Source organism: Pseudochaenichthys georgianus, chromosome 15, assembly GCF_902827115.2.
Source record: "Pseudochaenichthys georgianus chromosome 15, fPseGeo1.2, whole genome shotgun sequence".
Classification (NCBI taxonomy): Eukaryota; Metazoa; Chordata; class Actinopteri; order Perciformes; family Channichthyidae; genus Pseudochaenichthys; species Pseudochaenichthys georgianus.
In genome coordinates this window covers 26,410,158-26,434,184 of record NC_047517.1, presented here as the reverse complement: position 1 = coordinate 26,434,184, position 24,027 = coordinate 26,410,158, and the positions used below count along the sequence as shown (strand labels likewise).

Genomic DNA, 24,027 nt, shown 5'->3' with positions numbered 1-24,027 from the left:
TTCATAGATGTATGCATTAAAATACAACATAATAATATTATAATAATCATGAGGCAATGCCATATATCATTTGAATAATGGGTTTGAATGGAGACATCTATGTTTGTTAAACAGTACGTTATTTATTTTTGTTTAACAATTAAGGACCAGACTGATACGTTTTGAGCAATTTGTACTTGACTTGCAGTTATCTAAATGTTTATATTATAGTATATGATTATCATTGGGTAATATATATTCAATACATGTCCAGGTCAATGTCAAAGTATTATCATTAGTCTCTTTTTTAAGTTTGTATTTTATTATTGAATATCTAAGACAAAAACGTTAAAAGAACATGTTGACACAGATGAAAGACAGTGGTTGTACCGCTTTGTGCACGGGCTCGGTCCATTGATGTGAGCGTCTCTTAATCTGTAGATTCCAAAGCACAGCATGTTGTACGTCTTCAGCGCTTTGCAGAATAAGTCCCCATAGCAGCCGCCATCCTGATGAACAACAGAACAAAGACACCATCAGTGAGGTCTGTGTGAGGAACTGCATTGGTGGCAGTTCATGTAATTCTCTGTCAAGTTGTAGGGAAAATGCAATGTTCTGCATTGCTGAGGGAATCTTGTGAGCAAATGCAAACTGTTGGCAATGTAGACTGCAACAATATGCAAGGTTATTTGCTAATTCAATACAAATTATGCTATTATTCACCCAAGAAGCAAATACAGAGAAGAAACTCACTATAAATGGCGTCCAATTAGAAAGAGTATCGGAAATAAAATTCCTTGGAGTAATTATAGACAATACATTAAGTTGGAAACCACCTATAAGCTATATCAAAGCTAAAATATCCAAATCAATAGCAATTCTGAATAAAGCCAAATACCTAATTAATCAAGCTTCTTTGTTTATGCTGTACTGCTCCTTCATACTTCCATACATGACGTATTGTTTGGGGGAACACATATACAACAAATACACATCCTATCTTCATCCTGCAAAAAAGAGCCATACGAGTTATACATAAAACTACGTACAGAGAACCTACAAATAAATTGTTCATCAAACTAAAAACACTAAAACTACAAGACCTGGTTGACTATAAAACTATTCAAATTATGTTCAAAGCCGCAAATCAACAATTACCTCATAATATCCAAGGATTTTTCACACGGAGAGAAAGCATGCACATGTTGAGAGGAAACTGCATTTTCAAAAAACCACCCGTACGAACAAATGCCAAACTTCATTGCATCTCATCAAAAGGTGGAATAACTGTAATGATGCACTGAAATATTGTACAAGTCTATCTAACTGAAAGTATTATTTAGGAGTCAAATCATTAATGGTTATGAACAGGACCTGTAAAATCCCATTTGTTGTTATTTCTTGTAATTGTAAAAGTAATTTTTTCTGATTGTTTTGTTAAAAACAAAAAGCAAACAAATTACAGTAACAAGACAAACATGTCGCTGATGACGATGACCTAATATTTTATTTCTAAGAAATATATATGCTAGAGGGGGTAGGACCAGAAAAGTTTTTTTTAAGCTTCTTCTTGCCCCTGTTGAACATGACAGAGACTATCTGAGAATTATTATTGGGTTTTTTGTTTTTGTACTTTGTTATAATTATTAATTTGAGTGAGAAAAAAAAAAGGGAAAAAGGAGAATATATATATATATATTATTGTTGTATGTTTTTGTTTCTCATATGTTCAATAAACTGACTACAAAATTAAATAAATACAGCATTGCAAGTTGTGAGTACAAATAACAAAACCCTGAAAATACGAAGTTGGAACCAATCGAATTTGGAATTTCTTTGATGGTGTTATTGTTTTCTCTAAAGCCATCTTCCTTCTCCACCCACTAAGGCCTGCTTTCCGTGATCACTGTTCTTCACATTGGATTAAGAGACGTGACGAGCGGAGGCGGCCCGATGTGTGCTGCTGGGTACTGCCAAAACGTGTCATCTTCGCTTAAACATCCACTTACCCCCAAGTCTGCAAAAGGCCCGTCGTAGAGGGCTAGCTGGGCGACGCGACACCTGTCTCTGTTGGCCAGTGTCTGCGGTGTGCTGTATCCTCCTCTGAGAGCGTTCTCCTCAGCCAACAGGGCCTCCAGCTCTGGTGTGGCCCCCCCTGTGACCAGCGTCCGAATCAGTGTGAGGATGTTATCATTGAAGTATGTCTGGGGAGAAGAGAGAGGGATATCAGTGAGCAGACCTCAGACCCTCGTCTTTTCACATAGTGATGACTGTGAGGGGAGGAAAAGACTATAGAAAGACTATAGAGGGCTTCTAATGTCTTGTTTTAACAAAAAAAGATATATATATATATTTGCATTTACCTCTATTGGTAGGAGGCTTTGCAAATAGCTCTGGTTTTATCTGCTCAGGGTTTTGGAAATATGTCTTCGAGACCCCTTCCCACCCACAAGATACAACAGACTAAAATTACATTTTTTTTTTACATTGCATTTGAAGGATCAGCATTTCTGTTACTTTTGAAAATAGTAAGACCTCTCTGTACTGTTTTAATTAGAGCACATTTCTAAGAAGCAATTATTTTAACACCAGACCGTTCGACTAAATCAAAGCAAGACATGTTGCTGCTGAATTCTATAAATGGTTTTTTTCAGGGTGGATGAGGCAGCAATCTTGAGACGGTTTTATTGGATCAGATTTTTTAAAACATCTCAATGTCTGATGCATGAATATCCGAGCTTAGTGAGGTATTATTTTAAACAACACCCCTTAAGTTATTCATTGTAACATTTATTTTATAAGATTAAGGTAGAATGTCCATAAATCTATCACATGATAGAGAGAGACATGATATTTTGATAATCACAGTATTGTAGGATCATTCCGTTAAATAAAACAGTTACTATTCTTTCCTCTAGCATCCCTGATCTACACGCTGTATGGTGTCTGCTTCTGAAACAGCGATTTGACTGCTCTCTGCGGGTGTCAGGTTCTCTTGTCCTTCAAGCCGATCAGGAACTGCTTTTCGGCATGTGAAGACAGCCGATGTCACTCCGCAGCGGGGCCAGAGTGGCAGCTCCTCTCCCCGGGCCCCTGACAGGCCTGCAGAGCCTCATGATGGATGAGCACTGTCCATTAGCTGGCTTCACCTCTGACCAGTGCCAGACTACAGCTGACGCCTGCTCTACTCCCCGCTCAGCTCCGCTCTGAACGTCCCTCTAACCCCTCACTCACAGAGAAAGCTGCTGGAATTAAGCCATCACAGCACCGAGGGGAAAACCACAGTTGGGCATGAAAGAGGGGAGTGGAAAAATGAGGTGTAGAGGAGGATTTTTTTGATCTCCCAAGCTCCCCCTTTATCATATCTCCAGTGTAGCAATGACATTGTCAAGATGAGAAAGTGTTCCTCTGGCTTGTTACTTCCAAGCTTGTGTCATCACCATTACACTAACCTTCAACACTTTCTTTGTTAAAGGATCTATTAAGGCTCTTGAAAGTTGAATTCATAATGTTAATGTCAATGGAGCTGGCAGGCATGGGCGATGAATGTACTGGAGTATACATTTCATTTACCAACTTCTGCCTACTTAAAATGCCAACATAGTGCATCCACTATCCTCCTTTTTCTCTACTGGGTAAGCATTCAATCTCACAGACGGATTAGCTTTCCTTTAATGTTAACTACTGATATGTCTCGCAATAATAGTTTTATTTTTCTAACAATAAACTTGAGTATTTGAAAACAGGTTTCTAATTGAATGTGAAATAACAGAAAAATAGCAGTATAACCATCAAAAAAGGCAAAAGAAAACCGAGGAATTCACTACATTCTCAGTTCTGCTCATCTTTTTTCCGCATCCTAAAGTTTCTACAAGTGCAACAACATGCAATTGTTACCCGGTAGACGCAGCTACGTACTTTGCATGAAACCTCTCTCTCCCTTCTATTATTGTGAAGACTCAGTAAGAGCATCCAAACACACAATTTGTAATTTAAAAACAATGGTCTTGAAAAGCACTCCACATGAGTGTAAAGTGTGTTTGAGAACTCACCGCGCTCATCAGGGAGTCGAGTACACTGACAGCGAAGGCAGTGCCGCAGGCAAAGGGCTGAGTGAGGTACAGCTCCGTGTCTGGATCGTCATCATCGTCTTGGTCCAGGAACTGAACGTTAGAGTCGTTCACTGAGAGACGGGAGGGGGAGCGTTAGAGACGGGCGCTTTGAAGAGGCATTAGCCAAACACACACCCAGACACTAACACACCTGAGGGTTTATTGAGAGTTACATTTGAACATATTTGGATATATTGTAGTATATAAGTAATGTAACAAAACCGTCTCAGGTATATTGGTATTGATCAAGGCTGGCAATATAATGTAACAACAGATGCACATTATATTTTGCTAACACACCTGTGCACATATTTCTTTATTAAAAGATTACAACTTACATTTCTCTTTAAAAAATGTACAGATTGAACTGATTTACCGATAATCAGTTTAAAATTAAACTATATTTTATTTATAATATCTTATTTTTTGTCTAATAGTCTGCTTAAAAATTAACTAAATATGTTATCTATAATTTGTAATTTTGTAATAGTTTTGTTTATGTTCATGAACTATACATTTGTTTGGATTTTTTGTGGAATACTTCCAAATATTGAATATTAAATATATTGTATATCACATGCAGGGTGCATTTTATACATTAAGACAAACCACACATAAAAGAGAAGTATTTTGTTCGCATACACAGTGATAACCATTGTCGAAGTCCGTAATTCTGAATAATTCATACATTTATCCTGCATTAGTACATTAGTAGCCACTGTGTCTTGATATATTGTAAACACACCAATTCTCAGTCAAGACACAATGTCCAGTCGGTGGGTTGAGTAGCCCTAACATAAAGGATTATCTTTTCTCAGAAAAACGTCAACTATTTCTCGTTGTATCCAGTATATATAAAAAAGCGAGACTTCAACAATGGCTAATATGTCACTTGAGAAAATCATGCACTTGTAAATTCATGCTTTTCAAAGTTTTCCTTGATAAATGTGTTTTTCACATCATCACCTTGAGACAAAAAAATCATCTCAAATATTTACCTTTGCCCTGAAATTCAAATTAAAGTCTGGTAACAAAACACACTTCCTATCTCATGACTAATAATAGCTAGGATCTGCTACATGGACTAAAGGAACATTTCAAATGAAAATAAACCCAAACCAAAATAACAAAGATATGTTTTGTCTCTCAAGTATGGCATACTGTATATACTGTATGGCATAATTGGTGCACTAAAAAACACAAAGTCTTTCCCAGTGTGAGCCTTTTTTCTTATATTGTGTCTCTGTCAGCAGTGGGCAGGGTGTATGAACTTGAAAAAAAAGCATCACACAAGTTTTGTTTGACTCCTCTGTTATTTGAGCTTTAGAGATATGGTCTGGGAGGGAAAAAAGAAACTGGAAAATACATTTTAAAAATAAATAAACAGCCTAAAAGATGGTTTGATCTTGAGTTTGTTGTTTTTGAATCAGATTTCTGCTCAGGCTTCCTGTGCGCTATGGAACAGAAAAGTCAGTCAAAGAGACAAGAGGCTGACGCAAACGGGCTGGGGCCAAAGGATTGACAATGTGTGTGTGTGTGTGAGTGTTTGTGGAGGAAGAAGGGGGGTGAGGGGCAGGGGGGTTGTTGCTATGAAAACAGCCACAAGGACAGACTGAGCATGATCAAAAGCCTAGCTCGGCGCTGCAAAAGCAACTGGAGGAAGAACATTTTTTTTTTTTTTTTTTTTTAAAAGGAGGCCAAAACAAGACAGTCAATTTCAACCAGAACGGAGAATAGAAATGTGTTCAAAATGAAGCCATGGGAGCAGCGAGGGCCTTGACTGCAGCCAGATAAATCAAGACAAGCTGATGAGGAGCAGAGCGGCGAAGCGAGAGAACGAACGTCAGCAGAGGACAAAGGCCCGGCTTACCCAGCTCTGTTATCATTTGTATGTTGGTTCCACTTTTTTTCCCCTGACTGAGTGAAACCAATGGCAGTAGTTTGCCAGGTTTAGCTAATGGTGATGAGACAGCGCAGGGAAGACATGGTGTCGTTACTGAAACAGTTTCAAAGGCTGCAATAAATGCCTTTTGCCGTCTCAGACTACTCGTGTCAACCCTGGGATTTACTCCGAGACATTCAAGGTTGTCCGGTATCTAAAAGTAAAGCACCCTGGATTAGAGTGCAGTGGATACAAAGCCAGAGCTGTCAGGCCGCTATACCACTACAACAACAATACATTATTTCACGGCAAGACAGTGAAAGGGATAAAGAGGGTCTTATCCATAAACACACCTACTATATGCCACGCACACAAAATAGATCATGCAACTCGTGTGTTTATGTTCCAACTACACTTTAATCTGCTCCTGGCGCTGTAGACTGAACATATGACAATGTAATTACAGTACCGTTCCAAAAAGACATGCAACTGCTCCCTCCTTTGCACACAATACTGAAGCTTTCAAGCCCAGGATGTCTTCTACATGGATAGCATCTACTTCTGATAAGTACGTATGCGGTCAGCAGTCTAATGGCAAGCGCCTCTCTGCAGGTAATGGCTAGCCCGGTTACAAGTAACATTAGGTAGCTCCTTTCTCTTTCTGGCCTTTTCTTAGCTGGCCTCATGCTCCATTGCTCCCTAATTGGGTCAGGGGAGACAGAGTAGCCAGTCTCTGGTGCTTTCGAAGGCCCCTCAGAGATCTGAAAGTTTCATGAGTCCCCACCACCAGTGGGAATACAGCCACTGCCATTGTTATTAATAAATGGACCCATTTTGCAACCAAGGCAGTTTTTTTTTTACCCTCCACCTTTTCACTCTCTTTCCCTTTTACCATCTCTTGTGCATTAGTGGACAAATGGCAGGAGATGTAACTATAATCCTTAAAATGCCTGTGTGATGTCCTCAAGTTACAGCTGTCCACAGTGTCCTCAGAGGAGAGATATCATACAGGCCTTGCAGCTAACATGATCACCACTTGACAAAAAGCTAGCCAGATCAAATGATTCACTTGTGAACATGAACTTCATTTGGGAAAAGCTACCAGCACCATGAGAGTGAACCAGCACCATGAGAGTGAACAAATTCCACAGCACACATTCCTCAAGCCCATTGGACCTTGAATGAGTTGGAACGTTTGGAAGCAGTGTGACGAGTCTTGTATAATCAGCTGTATGTGTCTGCCAGTGAATTGGGAGTTGATCTGAGCTTATTGGGCATGGCATGCAATGTTTGCATTTGAGATGTGTGTTTATGAACGGCTTTACCTAGTTCTGTGATGATGGGGATGTTGGCTCCGGTGGTGACGGAAGCCTGACGGACAAAGCCATGTACTGGACTGCTGTCTGGAGATGACCGGTCCATTCCAGGAGGCGTGAAACCTGAAAAATACACATAGATTTATAGAATTTAGCAAATATATAAGGGGCTGGCAGTAAGAGAGATACAAGGTTTGTAATAACTTCTTAAATCTTCTTATATACCAACATGGAATGACTACATTGCCACTGAAACCCACACGATACCTTTCACTATGCCTTCAGAGAATGTGGAAAGGAAATACAACCTACCCACCAAAAGGTAATTTCTAAAAAAAACAATCAACTTAGATTGATAGGATTTAATGAATCTGTTTCTCATCGTACTATTAATATGTATGTCAAAATCAATAAGCAATACATTTACAATTTATTATATATAAATCCAATTGAGTCCAAATCTGGGATGGCAGCTACTGATGTGCAAAGTTAGTTGCTTTATGGTGAGTTAAGCTGTTTTTGCTCTCTTTATAAAATTGGATGTAGCTACTGCCTCATGTCCTTCTTTGGATTACATTTAGTAACTGAATTACAAAGATGTCAGTTCATCAAAATGGATATTTCTCAATAGAACAACTGGGGGAAATCAAGCAAGTCTCATGAGCTAGCTTGATAGAGCTCTCTTGTTGTTTGTTGATAGCCTTTGGAACATCTGAAGTGAAATGATGCAGTTTATGGCAGAATAATAGATGAAACACTTGAAAACATGTAATATTCTGGTCAGCAGGCAGCATGGTCTGTTGCATTCTTTTTAGATTTAAAAAAAGAACAATCCAAGCAAAAACCAGTCTGATAAGTGTTTTACTGAAGAAGTATCGTAAACAAAAGGATGTGACCTGGAACTCTGTATCAGTACCATTATCCATAGTGCATGTCAGCTCAGTCAGCATAAGGTTGTTGATGTGTGTTTTCTGTGTCATTCAATTGTGCGAAATGACAGAAAAAAGGAAGGATGGGAAGGCTAAGTAAACAAGGCACCTGCCTAAAAGTTTCAATACGGATACTGTGCTTTTAGGGGTCAGCTAAGACACATTTAGCATTCACATCCTTCCATCAACGGGGAAACATAAATGTTAGATGTTGTTCATTTTGTTACAATAAAATTGGTGAAGTGGATCCTGAAAACCTTTTATCGGAAATGGTGTGGCAGGGACCATGAAATACAAGTGCAAGTGACAGGACTATGAATTCACATGACTTCACATTTTTGCATTTCCTCAAAGTGACAAGTAAACACCTTAAATCTGTAATGCTATATGCATAATGCATCAACTGTGTTTTGACATCCATCATTTAGTGCTGACTACAGCAAAATGCCAGTTTATAGTGCCACCACCAAGGAAAGATAATGCAGGGCATATATTCAGGTCACAAAGTTTTAAAAGGATTGCAAATTCGCTATGCATCTGAGTGTGTGTGTGTGTGTGTGTGTGTGTGTGTGTGTGTGTGTGTGTGTGTGTGTGTGTGTGTGTGTGTGTGTGTGTGTGTGTGTGTGTGTGTGTGTGTGTGTGTGTGTGTGTGTGTGTGTGTGTGTGTGTGTGTGTGTGTGTGTGTGTGTGTGTGTGTGTGTGTGTGTGTGTGTGTGTGTGTGTGTGTGTGTGTGTGTGTGTGTGTGTGTGTGTGTGTGTGTGTGTGTGTGTGTGTGTGTGTGTGTGTGCCCTTCCTGTCAAGAAGCTCAATGAGCTGCTTACATTACAAAAGAGATCTTCCCGCCCTTTGCAACAGAAACAACACCAAATAGTTTAGTACACAGTAGGAAGTACACACTGCACTGAAGCATAGATAATCATAGCTCTTGTTATACCAATTATTGAACTTGGAAAAAGCAGAGGTTTGACACTTTGAGTCAACCAGGGAACACAAGCTAAGACAGTGCGAAAAATCATGTTGTCGATGTCCATAAAGGCTGATGTTTACTCCACTGGAGAGTGACAGCAAGTTTTTGGGATACGGCCTCTTAAACACTGCTCTTATGGTATCATAGTGAACATGCAGACAGCACGGAATGGTAGGAGAACAGCTTCTGTTTTGCACAGTGTGCAAATTGACTGTTGGTGAGAACAGCAATACACGAGGCCTGCTGCTGAGCTGCTTTCAAAAACTGTTAGCTTACAAACAGCTCAGAAGTTGTGATGTGAACTGGTGAGCTCCAATCAGAGAGCTGTATGTCTTCCTCAGATGGAGTCAGAGTACTGCAAATGTGTCTATTTGCCTAATCATGTCCTCTAAATCAGAATTAATTTAAATATATCTCTTTATGCAACTAAACCTGAAGGCAAAAAGAGTTACAATTGATCAATATACATTATACTTATTTTCTACAGTAATTGGCTGTTTTAGTCATCCTGTACTTTATAAAATATACTTATCTGATTGAGAAATTACAATTTAGAAGCCAGGGTTTGAACAGTAGCCGGATCACACACTATGTCTCCTCTACTGGCAGGATGTTGCTACTGTGAGGCTGTAACCTTGTCTTTTCCGCTAAAATATACAATAGACAAGTGAGATCTGGGTTACATAGCCCCTTACCCCTGTAGCCCCCCGGGCACAGCTATGCTTTGCGGTTGACTACATGCTACAGCAGCCGTGAGAAGCTCTCCCCCAGGAAAGTGCATGTTTACTTATTCATTTGCACCTTCTTGTTTTAAATTCCACAGACAGTGTCTGCATGGGAGCATCGCTAGAAGGAAGGAATCCCCAAAGCAATACCTATGATACAATACTGGTGTCTGGATATATGCGTCCTTGTGTATGCATGATTGCATTTCACTGTGGTGTGTGTGTGTATGTGTTTTCTAAAGTGAAGTATTTATCACTGAAATGGGTGGTTGATGTAAGACCCAATTATTGATGACAATAGGCTCCATCCATCGACCCTGGGAGAGGATAGGCTAGTGTGCTTCCATATTGAGGGTGGCTCTCGGTGAATACTGCTCCCCTGAGCGGCATGCTCTAAGATTTACCCCTGATTATTGTTCCTCTGTGGCACTGCTATCGACAGCACATCACTCACTCAAGGCTGGAGAAATAACAGCATTGGCATTCTCCTAAAACATGTGGAAGTGCTCGGCACTAAAAAATAATGGCCTCTTGGACCTTCAACTTTGATTTGTATTTACAACACTCTCTGCCGTGGCACTAAATAGCATCGAGCTCAAGGGATGTCATGCCTTTCGGGCTAATCATAAACTGAGGATTACCTGTTTGTAGGTAACGATTTTGTTGGCATCTATGTGTGTGTGATACGTGCGCAGAAACACGTGCACACAATTTGAAACTCGACTATGTGCGCAAGCTTGTAACGCTGTTTTGTTGTGACTAATGAGGAGCAGCTGAATTGGCCTGCCTGGTGATTTGTACTAGCTGCTTAATGATGATGAGGCCTGATGGGATGCCAGGTTCGTGTGTTTGTCTGCAAACATCAACAATCTGTTCCAGACGATCTGCCAGACACCAGATCAGGGGGAACAACATCAAATGACACAGTCATGTTGATTACATCATTAAAAAAAGTATTATCAAGGAGTTTTAACAGCATGTTATTACCAGGAACAAGACTGAAATCATCCGAAAACGATGTGTAGTAAACGCTCTTCAACGTGATGAGGCAATCGGCAAAATGTTTAGCGTGCGCACTTCTTCAGGAGTACAGTAAAGTCAGTTCATACAGTAGCTGCCACTTACCACAAACTTGAACAGTATTTCAATGAGCGGCACATGGCAGACTGTGCTTGACAAACTACATCTATTCCCCCAGTGTGGCCTTCTCATCCCCTCCCAATGTGTTCCTCTCCTTTCCCCCCCATCTTTGACAACTGCCTTTCCCCCCTGCCATAACCTGTCCCCTTTGGGCTGTAGTGCAGATGTAGTGTAATAGGACGCTCCTTACCTTGGGAATTAGCCTGTAAGACCCCAATGCTGTCATCAAACTGCATAGATTTGATGTTGAGCGATGCCAAGATGCATTCCTTATCCTGCAGTGAGGCATCTTCGATATTGTTCTGATTGGCTGACAGTATTACGCACATGTCGCAGAGGTTGATGTTGACAGCCCTTAAATCTGCCCGACTTAATGGCGTACCCTTCAGGGTGAGGAGAACAGAGAGAAAGAGAGAGAGAGAGAGAGAGAGAGAGAGAGAGAGAGAGAGAGAGAGAGAGAGAGAGAGAGAGAGAGAGAGAGAGAGAGAGAGAGCCAGACAGAGGGGAGAGAAAAACAAATTTAAGGAGTGAGCGGAGTGGAGCTTTGGGAAATTAGTTAACAAGTATTCTTGTTTTGAGGCGATGACATTCCACTGATCTAACTGGGTATTGGAGAATCAGAGACACGGACTAATCTAAAGGCTAGCCTGTGCTGAGGGCTGTGTTTGGGATTCTCCTCTGATCATCAGTCAAGCCAGGCCTAACAAGCTCTCAGGCAGCAAGCCACGCCATCTGTGATGGGCACTGCAACACACATAAACTTCATTTTGGATGTGGAGGATGTGTCACTGCTCTGGATGATGGGGGCTTACTACGCTCTCATTGAGTGATCATTCAGTTGAGTAATGTGTGATCAAATCAAACTGACAATCCCTGTTCAATGTGCATGCAACTGAAAATGTCAGTGCGTTGTTAGTTGAACAGAAATTCTGGTTTAAATGTATCTTCCGTGGCAGTACGGTATACTCACAGGTAAGATGGAGACCTTAGGGAAGTTGTGTAAAGTCTCCCACTCTCTTCGCAGGTATTCCAGCGAGCCCACAAAAACTATTGGCTTTAGTTCGTGGTAATGGAAGTTACTGGCTCTTAAAGGCATCACCAAGTTTCGCAGCCCCACCAAAGCGGACGTGACATCCCCAAATATACAGACCACCACATGGCCGCTCAGTACTGTCATGGAGGCTTCACTCCGGGTCTGCAGGGAACAGGGGAGGCATAGGGAGAGAAGAGCAGAGAGAGAGGAGGATGAGGAGGAGGAGTGCACACACAGAGACAAACACAGAATTACAGAGAAACACATTCTAGTTTTAACTATGTTTAAAAGTCTGTTATAAACTGTTATAAACCAATATAAAATAGTTTGTTAACCAAGTATTTAGCTGAATTATGTATCCACAATAAAAAACATTCTATCAACAAGCCTTACTATTAACACATAAACAAAGTTTGGTTAACCACTATTCTGTTTATAAGCAGTTTATTGAATAAGATATAGGAAGTTTACACATCAAAAACACAACATGTGGTGTTTTTTCAAAGGGCAGAAAAATGCAGTTTGTAAGATTTTAGGCACGAACAGTATGTATGAGTAGGACCCTGTCATAAATCAGCGAGGTATAAATAAACAAAGCTTCTCTATTGTATGACGAAAAGAACAATGTGATGCCCTGCTTTCAAGATCTGTCGCCTGTCGCAGCGGCTTGATGTGCATTTGATTTGAGTGTACGCTGAGTAAACTAAACGCTACTATGATCCCAGTGTATTTGAAACTAAAACTGTATCTTTGTTCACTGGAGACATATAGAAAAAACAAGGGACCACTATTTTAAGTGTTCCCATACTGTCAGTTAGTGATCTGATGCATTACACATTTTGTTATGCATTAAACATTTTGTTCTGCATTATTTATTGGTTTAAAAAGAAAATGGATGACCCAACTGATCCTTTACCCCCCCTTTAACTACTGTAATTAAATCAACAAATATGCCCTAATGTAAAATATATAGCTTTTAAGGTTTTGATTTCATTTGAACAGTGTTTACCTCGTCCAAACAAATTGTGCACTAACATAAATGCTTACAAACTGCCTTGTTGAAACATCCGAGCAAACCCATGCATGGAGTATTGAAATGCTGTTCACAGATCCTTGGTGGATATATAAAAAACAATAAACTCACCTTGAAACAACAGAGAGGCGGTGAGAAAAATGTCAATATACATTAGTATGCGATTGTTTTGCTACAATATCGAGGGTAAACGTTGGCTCCTGAGCATACTTACTTTAACTTTTTTTACCGCATATTCTATAATATTGTCGGGGTTATGCAGTTACAAGGTTTTTGCCTCACTCACCAGGATGACTTTTTCGATCTCCTTTGACGGGCACCAGTGAAACATCCCTGTCGAGTCATACCTCTTCACGTTCATGTCCATGCTCTCGATTTGTTCATTTCCAGGAATAAGAAGGGGGTCGTGTCGACTGAGAAAACAGTACGATTTATTTATGTTAGACCATTTTGTGAATTGACCTTGTGGAGAAGGCAGCTGTAACATGAAAAAGGCAAAAGACCACCAGGGTGTCTTGAGATGTTCACAGTCTATTCATACAACGTATCAACAGTCCATCACATTCTCAGAGTGTTGGACTTTCTACTGCACTACATACTGTATGTCCCATAACTATCATGTAATTCATTCATTCCTTCTTGTCCTTGTTGTCAAGTCATCAGAAAAACTCAAAGACCCTGGTGCTTGCAGCGGTGCAGAGAACAGCAAGACTTGAGTGCTACTGACTGAATGGCATGACAACACAAGGCCGATTACCAGCTTTTACCCTCTCTCCCAGCTCCTGACTCCACGCGGTGCAAATAGTAAAAGCTCCAACAGACTCACACTTTAAATATTTTAGGAATTTTGGGAATTTGCCCAATCACATTTTGCTTTCCCAACTGATGGCCATTAATGTTTCAGCAGCATGTCACAACCAAACAGGCTAATCCACAGCACTGGGCTGCTGAGTTTTATCCGGTGCAACACTGACCATGAAAGGGCTCCTGTCAGGCCCGTTAGACCGCCTCTCTTGTTCTTGCATTTATCCTACAAGATGGGTTCTCACAGTCTTTCAGGCAATGCATAACATTTCATCCAAAACACTGAGTCAGGATAAACTGAAGAAATGTAGCGTTGTTCCGGAATAAATGCGTGTTTTACAGCAATGCAAATGTCATTTATTTACAATTCAACCAAAATAGGTTAAAACAGCAAAAACAGGGAAGTGCAGAGAGACAGACATTTCAGTAATGTGGGAGAGAATATCTCAAGAGTTTGACATACATCTCTCTCAGTGTATTCTCTCTTTCCTCTATCAACACTGTCATTCACTGACAACGCTTTGATGTTGCCTATTCCTTCAGCCAGCATTTGGGTTGCATACCAATGCAGTAAAAGTAAGAGTAAAAAAAAAAGCTGTCAATTAGCCACCTTCTCTCTCCACCTCTCTCCCCTCTATCAGTTAGTGCAGGTGATAATAACACTGACAGCATTTAGTGTTTTTACACTCAGCCTGAATCTTTCATCCAGTGTTGCGCCAATCAACTCCACAGAGCCCCCGTCACTTCAATCTGCTCAGCTCTGCTCGCCTCCACACAGGGGCTGACTGGCGCATGCAGGCGGGCTGCCGCTCCAGCTCTCTCTGCCAAGACAGCTATCTTTCACAGAACTGTCAGCGGTGTGACTGGCAGGCTGTCACGGGCTCCACACACCTCCTTCTCCCTCTGCCTTCTCCCTGCCTCGGGATGAACCTAGCACAAGACTCGGCGAGAGCAGACATGACGTGTGTGCCACAGTGCCACGCCCAAGGGATATCAGCTGCAGATAATACTGTGACATCCTCTGCGATTGGATGCCTGACCCGTCAAAAAGGTTTGTGAGAATGGTGTTAATGCCATGGTGTCACCGCAGCTTGTTAGCACGGTGACACGTGACATTGGCAACTTGACAATTAAGGCATGTTGAGGATAAGCCAGCTAGGACGCAAAAGTGTCATTACCCTATACAAATATTCATTTCTAAATACATTTTTCTTTCCCCACCGGGAAGTTTACGCCCCATAAAACATTCTCTACACTTCAACATTGTATAAATTCAAAGTTAGGATTGCAAAATAAACATATTTCCTTGGTGAGAAACAATATTTTATCTGATGCACTTTTATATAGGACAAATATTTCCCTTACACAGCATGTCTCCCTTCAGTTTCTCACCCTCTTCCTTTCTTTCTACCTCCCTCCCTCCCTCACTATATATTTCAAACAGAGTTGAGTTATTCCAGTGTATCACTCTGCAGTCACAAACTGGGGATGGGCGTGCTCCCCCAATCCCTCTCTGCCAGACTACGAAGGCAGCCTCTTGCTTTGAAAATTTCCCCCATCATGCAAACTGACAAAGGCATGCTTTTCAAAAGCCCACAGCCAATCTGTTGATCATTATTTATTTACAAAGGCCTTCAGGCTGCAAGTCCTGTAAAAACCATACTTGATACGTATGCTCACTCTCTCGCAAGCTCTCTGCTGTGTTTTCCCCCTCCTTGCTTGTAGAATAAAGTATCCCTAAGGCTACCTCAAACAATCACTTTTCATTGTGCATAAAATTCACCTTGTAAAACGCAACTGTTTAATATATATGGTGTTATACGTTGACGGGGGCAGCTGTGAAGGGGGGCTGAGGACTGTGATGGGTAATTTGATGTTTTGCTGAGGGCTAAGACAAGGAAAAAAATCTACACCTATAACAGAGGACCTGTCATCCCAGTACCCAAGAGCCAGCAGAATACTGAAGCACCCCTAAAGCTGAGAAAACTTTGACACCGCTTTGAAGCGTTTTCAAAACTGAGTAAATAACTCGCAAGACTTATTATCACTGCGAGATCAAAGCAAAGATGCATATATTACATGGCAAACAGGGACCATCTCCTAAACAAAAAAAGGAAGAGAAGAAAGGGTTTTGTGCTTTAAGTTAGGCAAACTAAACAGCCTTTTAAACAAGCAGTTAGCTGGAAATGTGCCAATGTCTAGCAGTTGTACAAAAAAAGCATTCTCCCTCTGAGCAAGGGCAACTAAAAGGATTCTCTGTTGCAAACTAGACTGAAGGGTATGACTCTGTGTTGGGCTAATGATTTGGCAAGTGTGAAGACTTATTAAGTGCTTGTTTTGTGGAGAACTGAGGGGGAGGCCGACAAAATACTGGACGACATCATATAGGCATGCCAACGCACACGGATAACTCTGCCTAAGGGAAGCAAGCAGGACCAACATACAAATAACTCTACTAAACTAAAAGGAAAATACACCACAGTAAAATAATAACCAAAAGCAAAACGGATTTGAAGAGTTAATAGATAAAAATGAAGTCTATTTTAAGTGATATTTGTATTAGCAGATATTAAAATATGTTGGTTTTTTGTAGTTTTTCAAGATGTAAAATCCATTGGGATTTATTTTGTACCCACACAATTCAGATACAGGAGTTTCTAATGTAGCTTACACTGACAAAAAACACGCAGCTTTCTCTTTAAATTACAGTCAATTCGTAGAGATGACAACCCAAACACTTTCCCTAATTAAGAGTAGGGCAGCGTAGCTATGAGTGTTCCTGTCCTCTTAGATCTTCTCCACCATGCCTTCATCCTGCCTTCCCAATGCGCACAGCTCGGCCTCCCTGTATTATCCACGCTGCCGTGTTGCTAACCCCGCCTCGCAGCCGGGGGAGCACAAAAACCTACCCCTTTTATCTTTCAAAATCAATTAACAGCAATTTAATTCCACAGGACAGGATAAAAGGAAGGTAATATTTGAATTCATATTTGATTGTGATGATACATCGCACATATGGCCTTAAGTACCAGAAACAGTACTCACAGGGGTTCCCACAATAGAGGAGTAGCCGGAGGGCAAAGTAAGCATGCAGGTCCCTCTGATTGGTTGCTGGTGTCATTAGTGCCAGCATTGTTTAAGGAGCACATGTGGACCAGACCGGAGGAGGTGACAGCTGGGACTTTAAAGCCAGAGGAGTTTTCAAACGGCTCCTCACAGATGCTTTTCATGACAGAAATATTATTTCAGCGCTGTCATTAACAGCTGACAGCATGCCATCCTAAACTGCCAGTGCCAAACAGGGCACTTCTCCGCTCTCTTTCTCTCACAGAGTTTCTTACCTCCTTCTTCTGCCACCCCTAATTTGCCCCCTCCCATCCATCCAAACTCCCACCATCTCACCATCCGCCTCTGAAGTATCTCTCACACGCATCCCTCCATCCTTTCCTCCCGTCCTCCCTCCCCTATTCCCTGCTTCTGACTTCCTCTCACTCCCCATTTGAAGTGCTGGAAGGAGAATAAAATCAGCTTCTCTTACCTCATCATTTTGGGCGAGTTGTTGGGTGAGTTTCGCATCCCTCCATTGCGCTGCTTTTTTTTGGGCGAGAGAGTTGATGGATGCTCGTCTTCGACTGCAAACACATGCACAGAATTTCAGAATAGAGACAGATGGAAGTGTGCTGGAGCTGACATGAAGAAAAATAGCCAACACTCAATCAATCATTGCAAACAAAAAAATCAACAGAAGAAAAAGGAAATTAATAATTCAGTGTCAAATTGAGAAAATATAGAGAAGGCATTAGTAACGGACAATGGTAAATCTGAGAAAGGCAGGAGAAAACCACGGAGAAAGAACCAATTTACGAACTGAAAATGTCACGGAAGGCTCACATCCCAAAACCCCTAGATGGTGGCTCTTCTACGGTCTACTTTAACAGGGCTTTCAGAAATACACTACTGCTTTTTTTCAGTACACTTGCTACATTTTGCAAATGGTTGGACCTCTAGCAGTCTGCATCAGAGTGACCATGCTTACCTACGCCATTATTTGCCATGTGATGGTACAGACTGTCATTGTCAGTGGGGCGCGGGCAATGACAATGAGATAAAGGTTATGAAGATGAATTTTGAGAGGATAGTTTTTTGTTTGGTTTTTAACAAAACTATCTATACCGCACCCTGTCATTCCAGTTCTAAACTAAAGCGCACAATAGCTCTTCTACAGGTCTACCTCCATGCCAAGAGAACACTTAGCACTCAACACACATCACTAAGGACAAGGCACAAATTAATGGATTATTAAAGCAGCTAAAACAAACACATCATCATCCACTAGAAGACAGCCAGGTCTAAGTTCAAATGAAAAATTAACTATTTATATTAGATGAACCATTTGGTGTTTGACGCGTTGGTGTTAAGCATTTGCAAGACGCTGATCAATAGCCACGATGTTTTTTAAGGATTATTTTTATCAGATTCAACTTCACCTTCTTGCCAAATATGCTTTTCTGTGCAAAAAACACTCTTTTTCATACTTTGCTCAACTCACAGACAGACAGAGAGGACGAGAAAGAGCAGCCAGATTGAGGCCAGGCCCAGGCGTCTGAAGATTTCAGGCAAACTAACAGCAGTCTGATCTTCACTACTGTCTGTGAGTTTCAAGAGCTTTTAGACAAGCACCGAGAAACTCTTATCCACTGTGCACTCTCCCAGCGCAAATGCCAAGTGCACCGTCACTTCAAACCCATATTAGTCTTTTGGTTAGAAATCAATAACACAGCATGACATTAGAGCGAATCAATGTGCAAGCCGTGACTATTCCAAGCATGTGGAAATTCATTATTGTCTGAGCCCCCGTCCAAGGCTGTCACCTAATTCTGCTAATAAAAGATAAGAAATATGACTTTGCCTTCTAATAAAATGTCATTCTCTGACATTTCCTTTATGCAATTGGGCATTTGGAATAGCTAATAGAACAAGCAATTTCCACTTATCACATAATTCTCTCTCTTATGTACTCCAAAAAATATCCCATTAGAAACAATACATTCCTCTCCATATTGTTAGACAAACACCTTCCTGGTTTAAACTTAGCATGTTTGTAAAATCACTTATCATTCCACAACAATTCAATGAAATGCTTTGCAGCCTTTGGGTAATAAAAGCTTTTACAGTAATGAATAAACCGTAAGCTCAGTATCCTCAGAGTTCAGAAGTGTCGCAGCATTTCTGAAAATAGACACTAATAAGCAACTATTTTGTGTTTATTCTGAATATTCCAAGTTCACATAATTTAGCACTCCTCAGTTTGGAAGTCACCCTATGTAGACAGTAGCAGCCACTAGCAGGCACATCTGTGTAAAGCAGCACGAGCAGCAGAGTGAACCGTCATGCAGCAAACAAGACATATGAAGGCACGGAGCAGGCGGTGTTACTGACTGATGCATCCCGCTAAGGGGGAAACCTACAGTGCCTACTGTGACTGAGCAGCATGGCATTACTGGGGTGGTAGCGGTATTTCACCGGCAGACTGCGGGCCCGGTTCAGACGACTCTCAGCCAGGGTTCTGGCCGCCGCCACGTCTCCTGGACCTGAGACACTGAGGCGCAGTAGCGAGGGGTCAGCCCTAGCCCCCGGCCCCAGGGGGAGCAGGCTTCCTTTACGGTTATTAACAAGGGAGATGTTGGGTTTGCCCGGGTTGAACAGGGGCTCCTTGTTGGGGTGCAAGTTGTTGGAAAGGAATGCATTTGAGGTGATGGAGGTGGAGTTGCAGCCGGTGGTTTTAACAGATCGCTTTGGAAAAGAAGGTCTACCTTCATCCATTACTGTTAAAACAATGGAGAATAGAAAGTGTGAGAAAACCTGTTTTAATTTCATTAATTTGTTAGTATTTAAATTATAGTGTTTAACTGTGGAAAACACTAGCTTTATTTGTTGCTATATTTGTTATATAGATTTTTGGTTTAAAGGAAAATCTCCTTAAACAAATGGAATTAATTTATGTTATTTGAAATACAAGAGTGATTAGCATTTTAAAAATCTGCATAAGAATCAAACACACACATTTAATTGTATTTTTAAATAAGTGACTTCTGAAAGTCAAAAAATCCTGCCATAAAAGCAGGAATCATTTATCATTTATTTTCTGAAATGTTAACATCTCCAATCTACTTGGCACACACCCCTGCCTGAAATGTTCACAGTGACATGTACTTTGCATGAGTGACAAACATGAATTAATAAAAAGTCTCTCCGTTTGTATTTCTTATTTGTGCTACAATTTGTGGTAGAACAAAGCAGAGACACGGCTTGGCTTAAGCCAGTCAAATCCAATCAGACATTGTGTCATTTCAAGCATAATGTGTACCAGTACTTTCACTTCAACAATATAAAGCTACAACTAATAATTTATAATATTACTAATTCAAAAACTTTGTATCATTAAAAATTAATTTAGGATTGTGTGTGAGGTGTCAAATGAGGTTTGAGTCCAGACCAAAAGTGCATCTTTTCTCAAACATGCTGAATTTAACTTTAACTTAGCAGTATAACCAGTATGTCCGGTGACAACCTGCTGTGTCTAATATGAGAATAAATACTTTCTACTGCATGTAGAAGCCTGATGTTCACCCAGCAGTCATACCAAACAAACACACACAGACACATACACACATTGTGACTGAGGCTGCAGAGTCAAACCGTATGTTTGCATGTATTGAAGTGGTTGTTAAGTTGAATGGGAAAGGAGGAGCCCTGTTCTCCCTTTGGTGGAAGGGTGGTTGGTTGGTTGTTTGGAGGAGAGAGCATGCTTGGGTGGCCCGGGGCGATAAACAGACGTTTATCCCAGCCGTCAGCTGCCTCCTTGATTTACGGGGCGCCACCGATAGCTCCTGGATTCATCTGGCCCTTGTCAAACACGTGCAGCGTTAGAGAGCGCTCACCCGCCCTGGCAGGTCCACTGTGCATCCTGAACAACCCAGACGGCAACTGTCCCTTCCTGAAATGCTAATCACATGACGGTACTGTCCACCATGCAAGCTTTATCAGATCGCCGTGACCCAATGTAAACTGGATGATGAGGCAGAGGAATAACAACTACAAATGTTTACTTTTGTATGTGAGCGAAGCTGGCTTTGCCTTTACGGGGTTTGCTGCATGAGCGAGCTTTGTTCTTTATCTGCATTGCAACTACATGAAAAAGCTTTTATGCCATGCATTGCTGTTTCTAAACATCAAACTTAAACTACGACAGCTGCAATTATTTTTGAGCCACTATTTCAAAGAGGAAAAAAGAAATCAGTATGCTTTAAAAGAACAAATACATTGAATAACACATGGAAACTGTTGCTTTTGAAGTGACAAAAGCATAGCAAAGCTAAATGTACTTTTAACCAGTAGGGTAAAAATAATGCATTTAACAATAATTTAAGATTTACCTAAATTGCAATCAGCTTTGAATCGAACGCCAGCCTCTTTTTGACTTCCACTGTTCCCTGGTGTTGTAGCGCCATCTGCTGCTACATGCAGCACAATACAAAAAGAGTATTTTATGGAACTACATGGTATTATCAAACACAAAATAATTTATTTTCAGTTGCCATCAATAACAGGAACTTATTAATTAAATGATTAATTTACGGTCAACATATATTGAAATTATTTAAGTTAAAATAAACAATATGTCTGAGTCAAACATTGTATTTAACACTTATTAAATGGTACGTTTACTTTGTCTCTGTATAAGACAACATCAGTTTATTCTAAAGGAACAAGGGAGAACAAGGCAAATACTAAAGCAAAGCATCAGTATTATTTATGTTACATGACATTGTGAGGGGTCTACAGTCTAAACACAGAGCTGGAGCAGAATGGAGAAGGACAGAGAAACACACTTACGTGATCTGACATATCCATTATACTTATATTTGGCTGAGGAGAATGCAAAGACAAGTGGCAGGTCACACAGGGGGATAAATGATGTCATGAAACAGGCACATTAGGAAATAGAGACATGGAAATAAAATCAAATGTAACTATGATGAAGTAGAGTTTTAGTGAAGAGGATGAACCAGATATTAAAAAGGTACAAATAATGGAGATTTTGTAAAAACCTTATAGTGGTAACGATTAAAGAACGGCATGATGGTGCAGACGGCTGAGTGAAATGAACTATCCATTCTCAGAGTGAGCCATGCTTTTAGGAAAGTGTACTTAACCTCTAATGAACTGTAATGGCAGACTAATGGTTGTTTAAAAAAAAAAATCAAAAAACTATTTTGATGGTAAACAGTTTCAATGGTAGATTAAAAAACGTAATGTTTTTCTCATTTAATACTTCGAAGTATTACATGTTGATTTAATTGTGATGGACATTGTGATGTCTGTAAATAGAACAAATAAGCCACCATGAGGAACAAAGACATCAACTTCACATATGAGGGAATGTAGACGTCCAAAACACAGACAGCAGACACTCGCTAGTCAAAACAGCTGCACTTACAGAGCACCAATGCAAAGAGACTTGATCTTCACGTGCAGTAAACATCTCTTGCACAAATTGGCTTATTTTTATTTTTTTTAAAGGACGATGCCAAAGATGGGTACAATGCTACACTTTCAAATCTCCTGGGTTATTCTTTGAAAATGCTTGACCAAGGTCTCCACTTATGCCAGAACTATTAATTATCTGGGAATTAGAGTGTATGACCTTGACTGAGGAGGTACTGAAGACTGGTACCAATAGAAGTACTGGTTGAAGCGGACTTGAACTGAGCTCTGAGCTGCTGACACTCCCCTCTCTTTCCCAGAGTCTCTTCCAGCAGTAAAGGTCACAGCGAGGGCCTAGGGCTGGCCTATGACACAGATCCTCAAACAGGGACCCACAGTGGCCCTGGCATCTGTCTCTAGCAATCTGCCCGCACCGCAGAGGCGGCAGACTAACTGGCTAGCATCTGGGGCGTAGCGAGGCGGCATAGGACAGAGTGTAAGGGGGGGGGACCAAGCCTGCCTGGTGGACAGGAGCTGTCAGGGCAGGTTTGATGACGGACCAGCAGGGCTGGGAAAATGAAATGAAAACATAATTTCTGTGTCAGGATAGATAAGGTCCCCAGCAATGAGATAAAAGTGCATGTGGCTGCACACACAGATGCACACATGCACGTGCACAGAGCCCAGAAGGCCGAGGAATAGCCGAAAGCATCTCCTGAGTCCCAAACCCTTGTCCATAGCCCAGCTTTAGCCTCTCAATTGTATAAACCTGTCACATCTCTACTTGCCAACTGCGATGATAAAGTGACAAAAGAAGATATGCAAGTAGGAAACACCACCAAAATAAACAGCTATTTCAGCCGGAACGACTCTGACGTAGAAGGCAAGAACCAGTATACACAACCATACAAGGGGGAATTCTACTTCATATTCTGCTATACCTAAATACACAATTTGTGCTTTGAACGTTATGTTTAACTATTCACAAGGGGTAGAAATAGCTCAGCTTCTGTCAAATGTTTCACACACAGTATATTTGTATGCAAAAGATCAACTCATGCTCATGTATCATCTTATTTGCACTTCAAATAATATATTCTATGATCAATTAAAGTAATTAAATATATGAAAGATCTATCATAACAGTATTCTGCATTAAACAATTTCGCTTATTTGTTCTATGTGCACAAAAGGTTTATCTATTTCACTTTTTAGATAATAAAACCCCTTGAATGAATGCACATTAAAAAAGGTTATTAATTGCATCATTAAAGTCCATAAAGCGACACAGAGGTTTATGTTTAAATCACCATAATGAAGGGTTCTGTGTCGCACTGTGTATGTGTGGTCCGAACGTGAACATCAGTACACAGGGTGCGTTTAAGTGAAAGAGGCCTATTTAAGAAATCAATTATCCAAGCACTAAATCTGGTTCAGATGTACAAGAGCATGAGTAATGAGTCAAGAGTCATCATGGATAAAGACGTCTTATCCTGTCAGTCTGGTGGGGGGGAAAGAGGTGGAATGGGAAGGGGAAATCCACCAATCCCTGACTGACAAAGCCCAATGCACTCGTTTACTAAACTCACTTTGTTCAGACAAAGTCAGAGTTAAAAAGG

The 24,027-nt window shown here is 40.8% G+C and overlaps 1 protein-coding gene across 6 annotated transcripts in view; it reads right to left on the bottom strand.

The window, feature by feature from the left end:
- LOC117459588 (calcium-activated potassium channel subunit alpha-1a) overlaps positions 1–24,027 on the bottom strand; it is a 136,243-nt gene that overhangs the window by 8,946 nt on the left and 103,270 nt on the right. For 2 of the 6 annotated variants that reach the window (XM_034100506.1, XM_034100509.2), the window contains exons 19-26: positions 17,460–17,553; positions 13,404–13,530; positions 12,022–12,246; positions 11,242–11,434; positions 7,299–7,412; positions 4,032–4,162; positions 1,989–2,183; positions 370–488 (exon numbers count right to left, since the gene is read on the bottom strand). In XM_034100506.1, the coding sequence (XP_033956397.1) occupies positions 370–488; positions 1,989–2,183; positions 4,032–4,162; positions 7,299–7,412; positions 11,242–11,434; positions 12,022–12,246; positions 13,404–13,530; positions 17,460–17,553 (1,198 nt within the window). Of the gene's footprint in view, positions 1–369; positions 489–1,988; positions 2,184–4,031; positions 4,163–7,298; positions 7,413–11,241; positions 11,435–12,021; positions 12,247–13,403; positions 13,531–17,459; positions 17,554–19,389; positions 19,747–21,357; positions 21,439–21,817; positions 21,851–24,027 lie in introns of all 6 variants that reach the window. The other 4 variants (XM_034100502.1, XM_034100503.1, XM_034100504.1 and 1 more) reach the window with 4 other exon arrangements.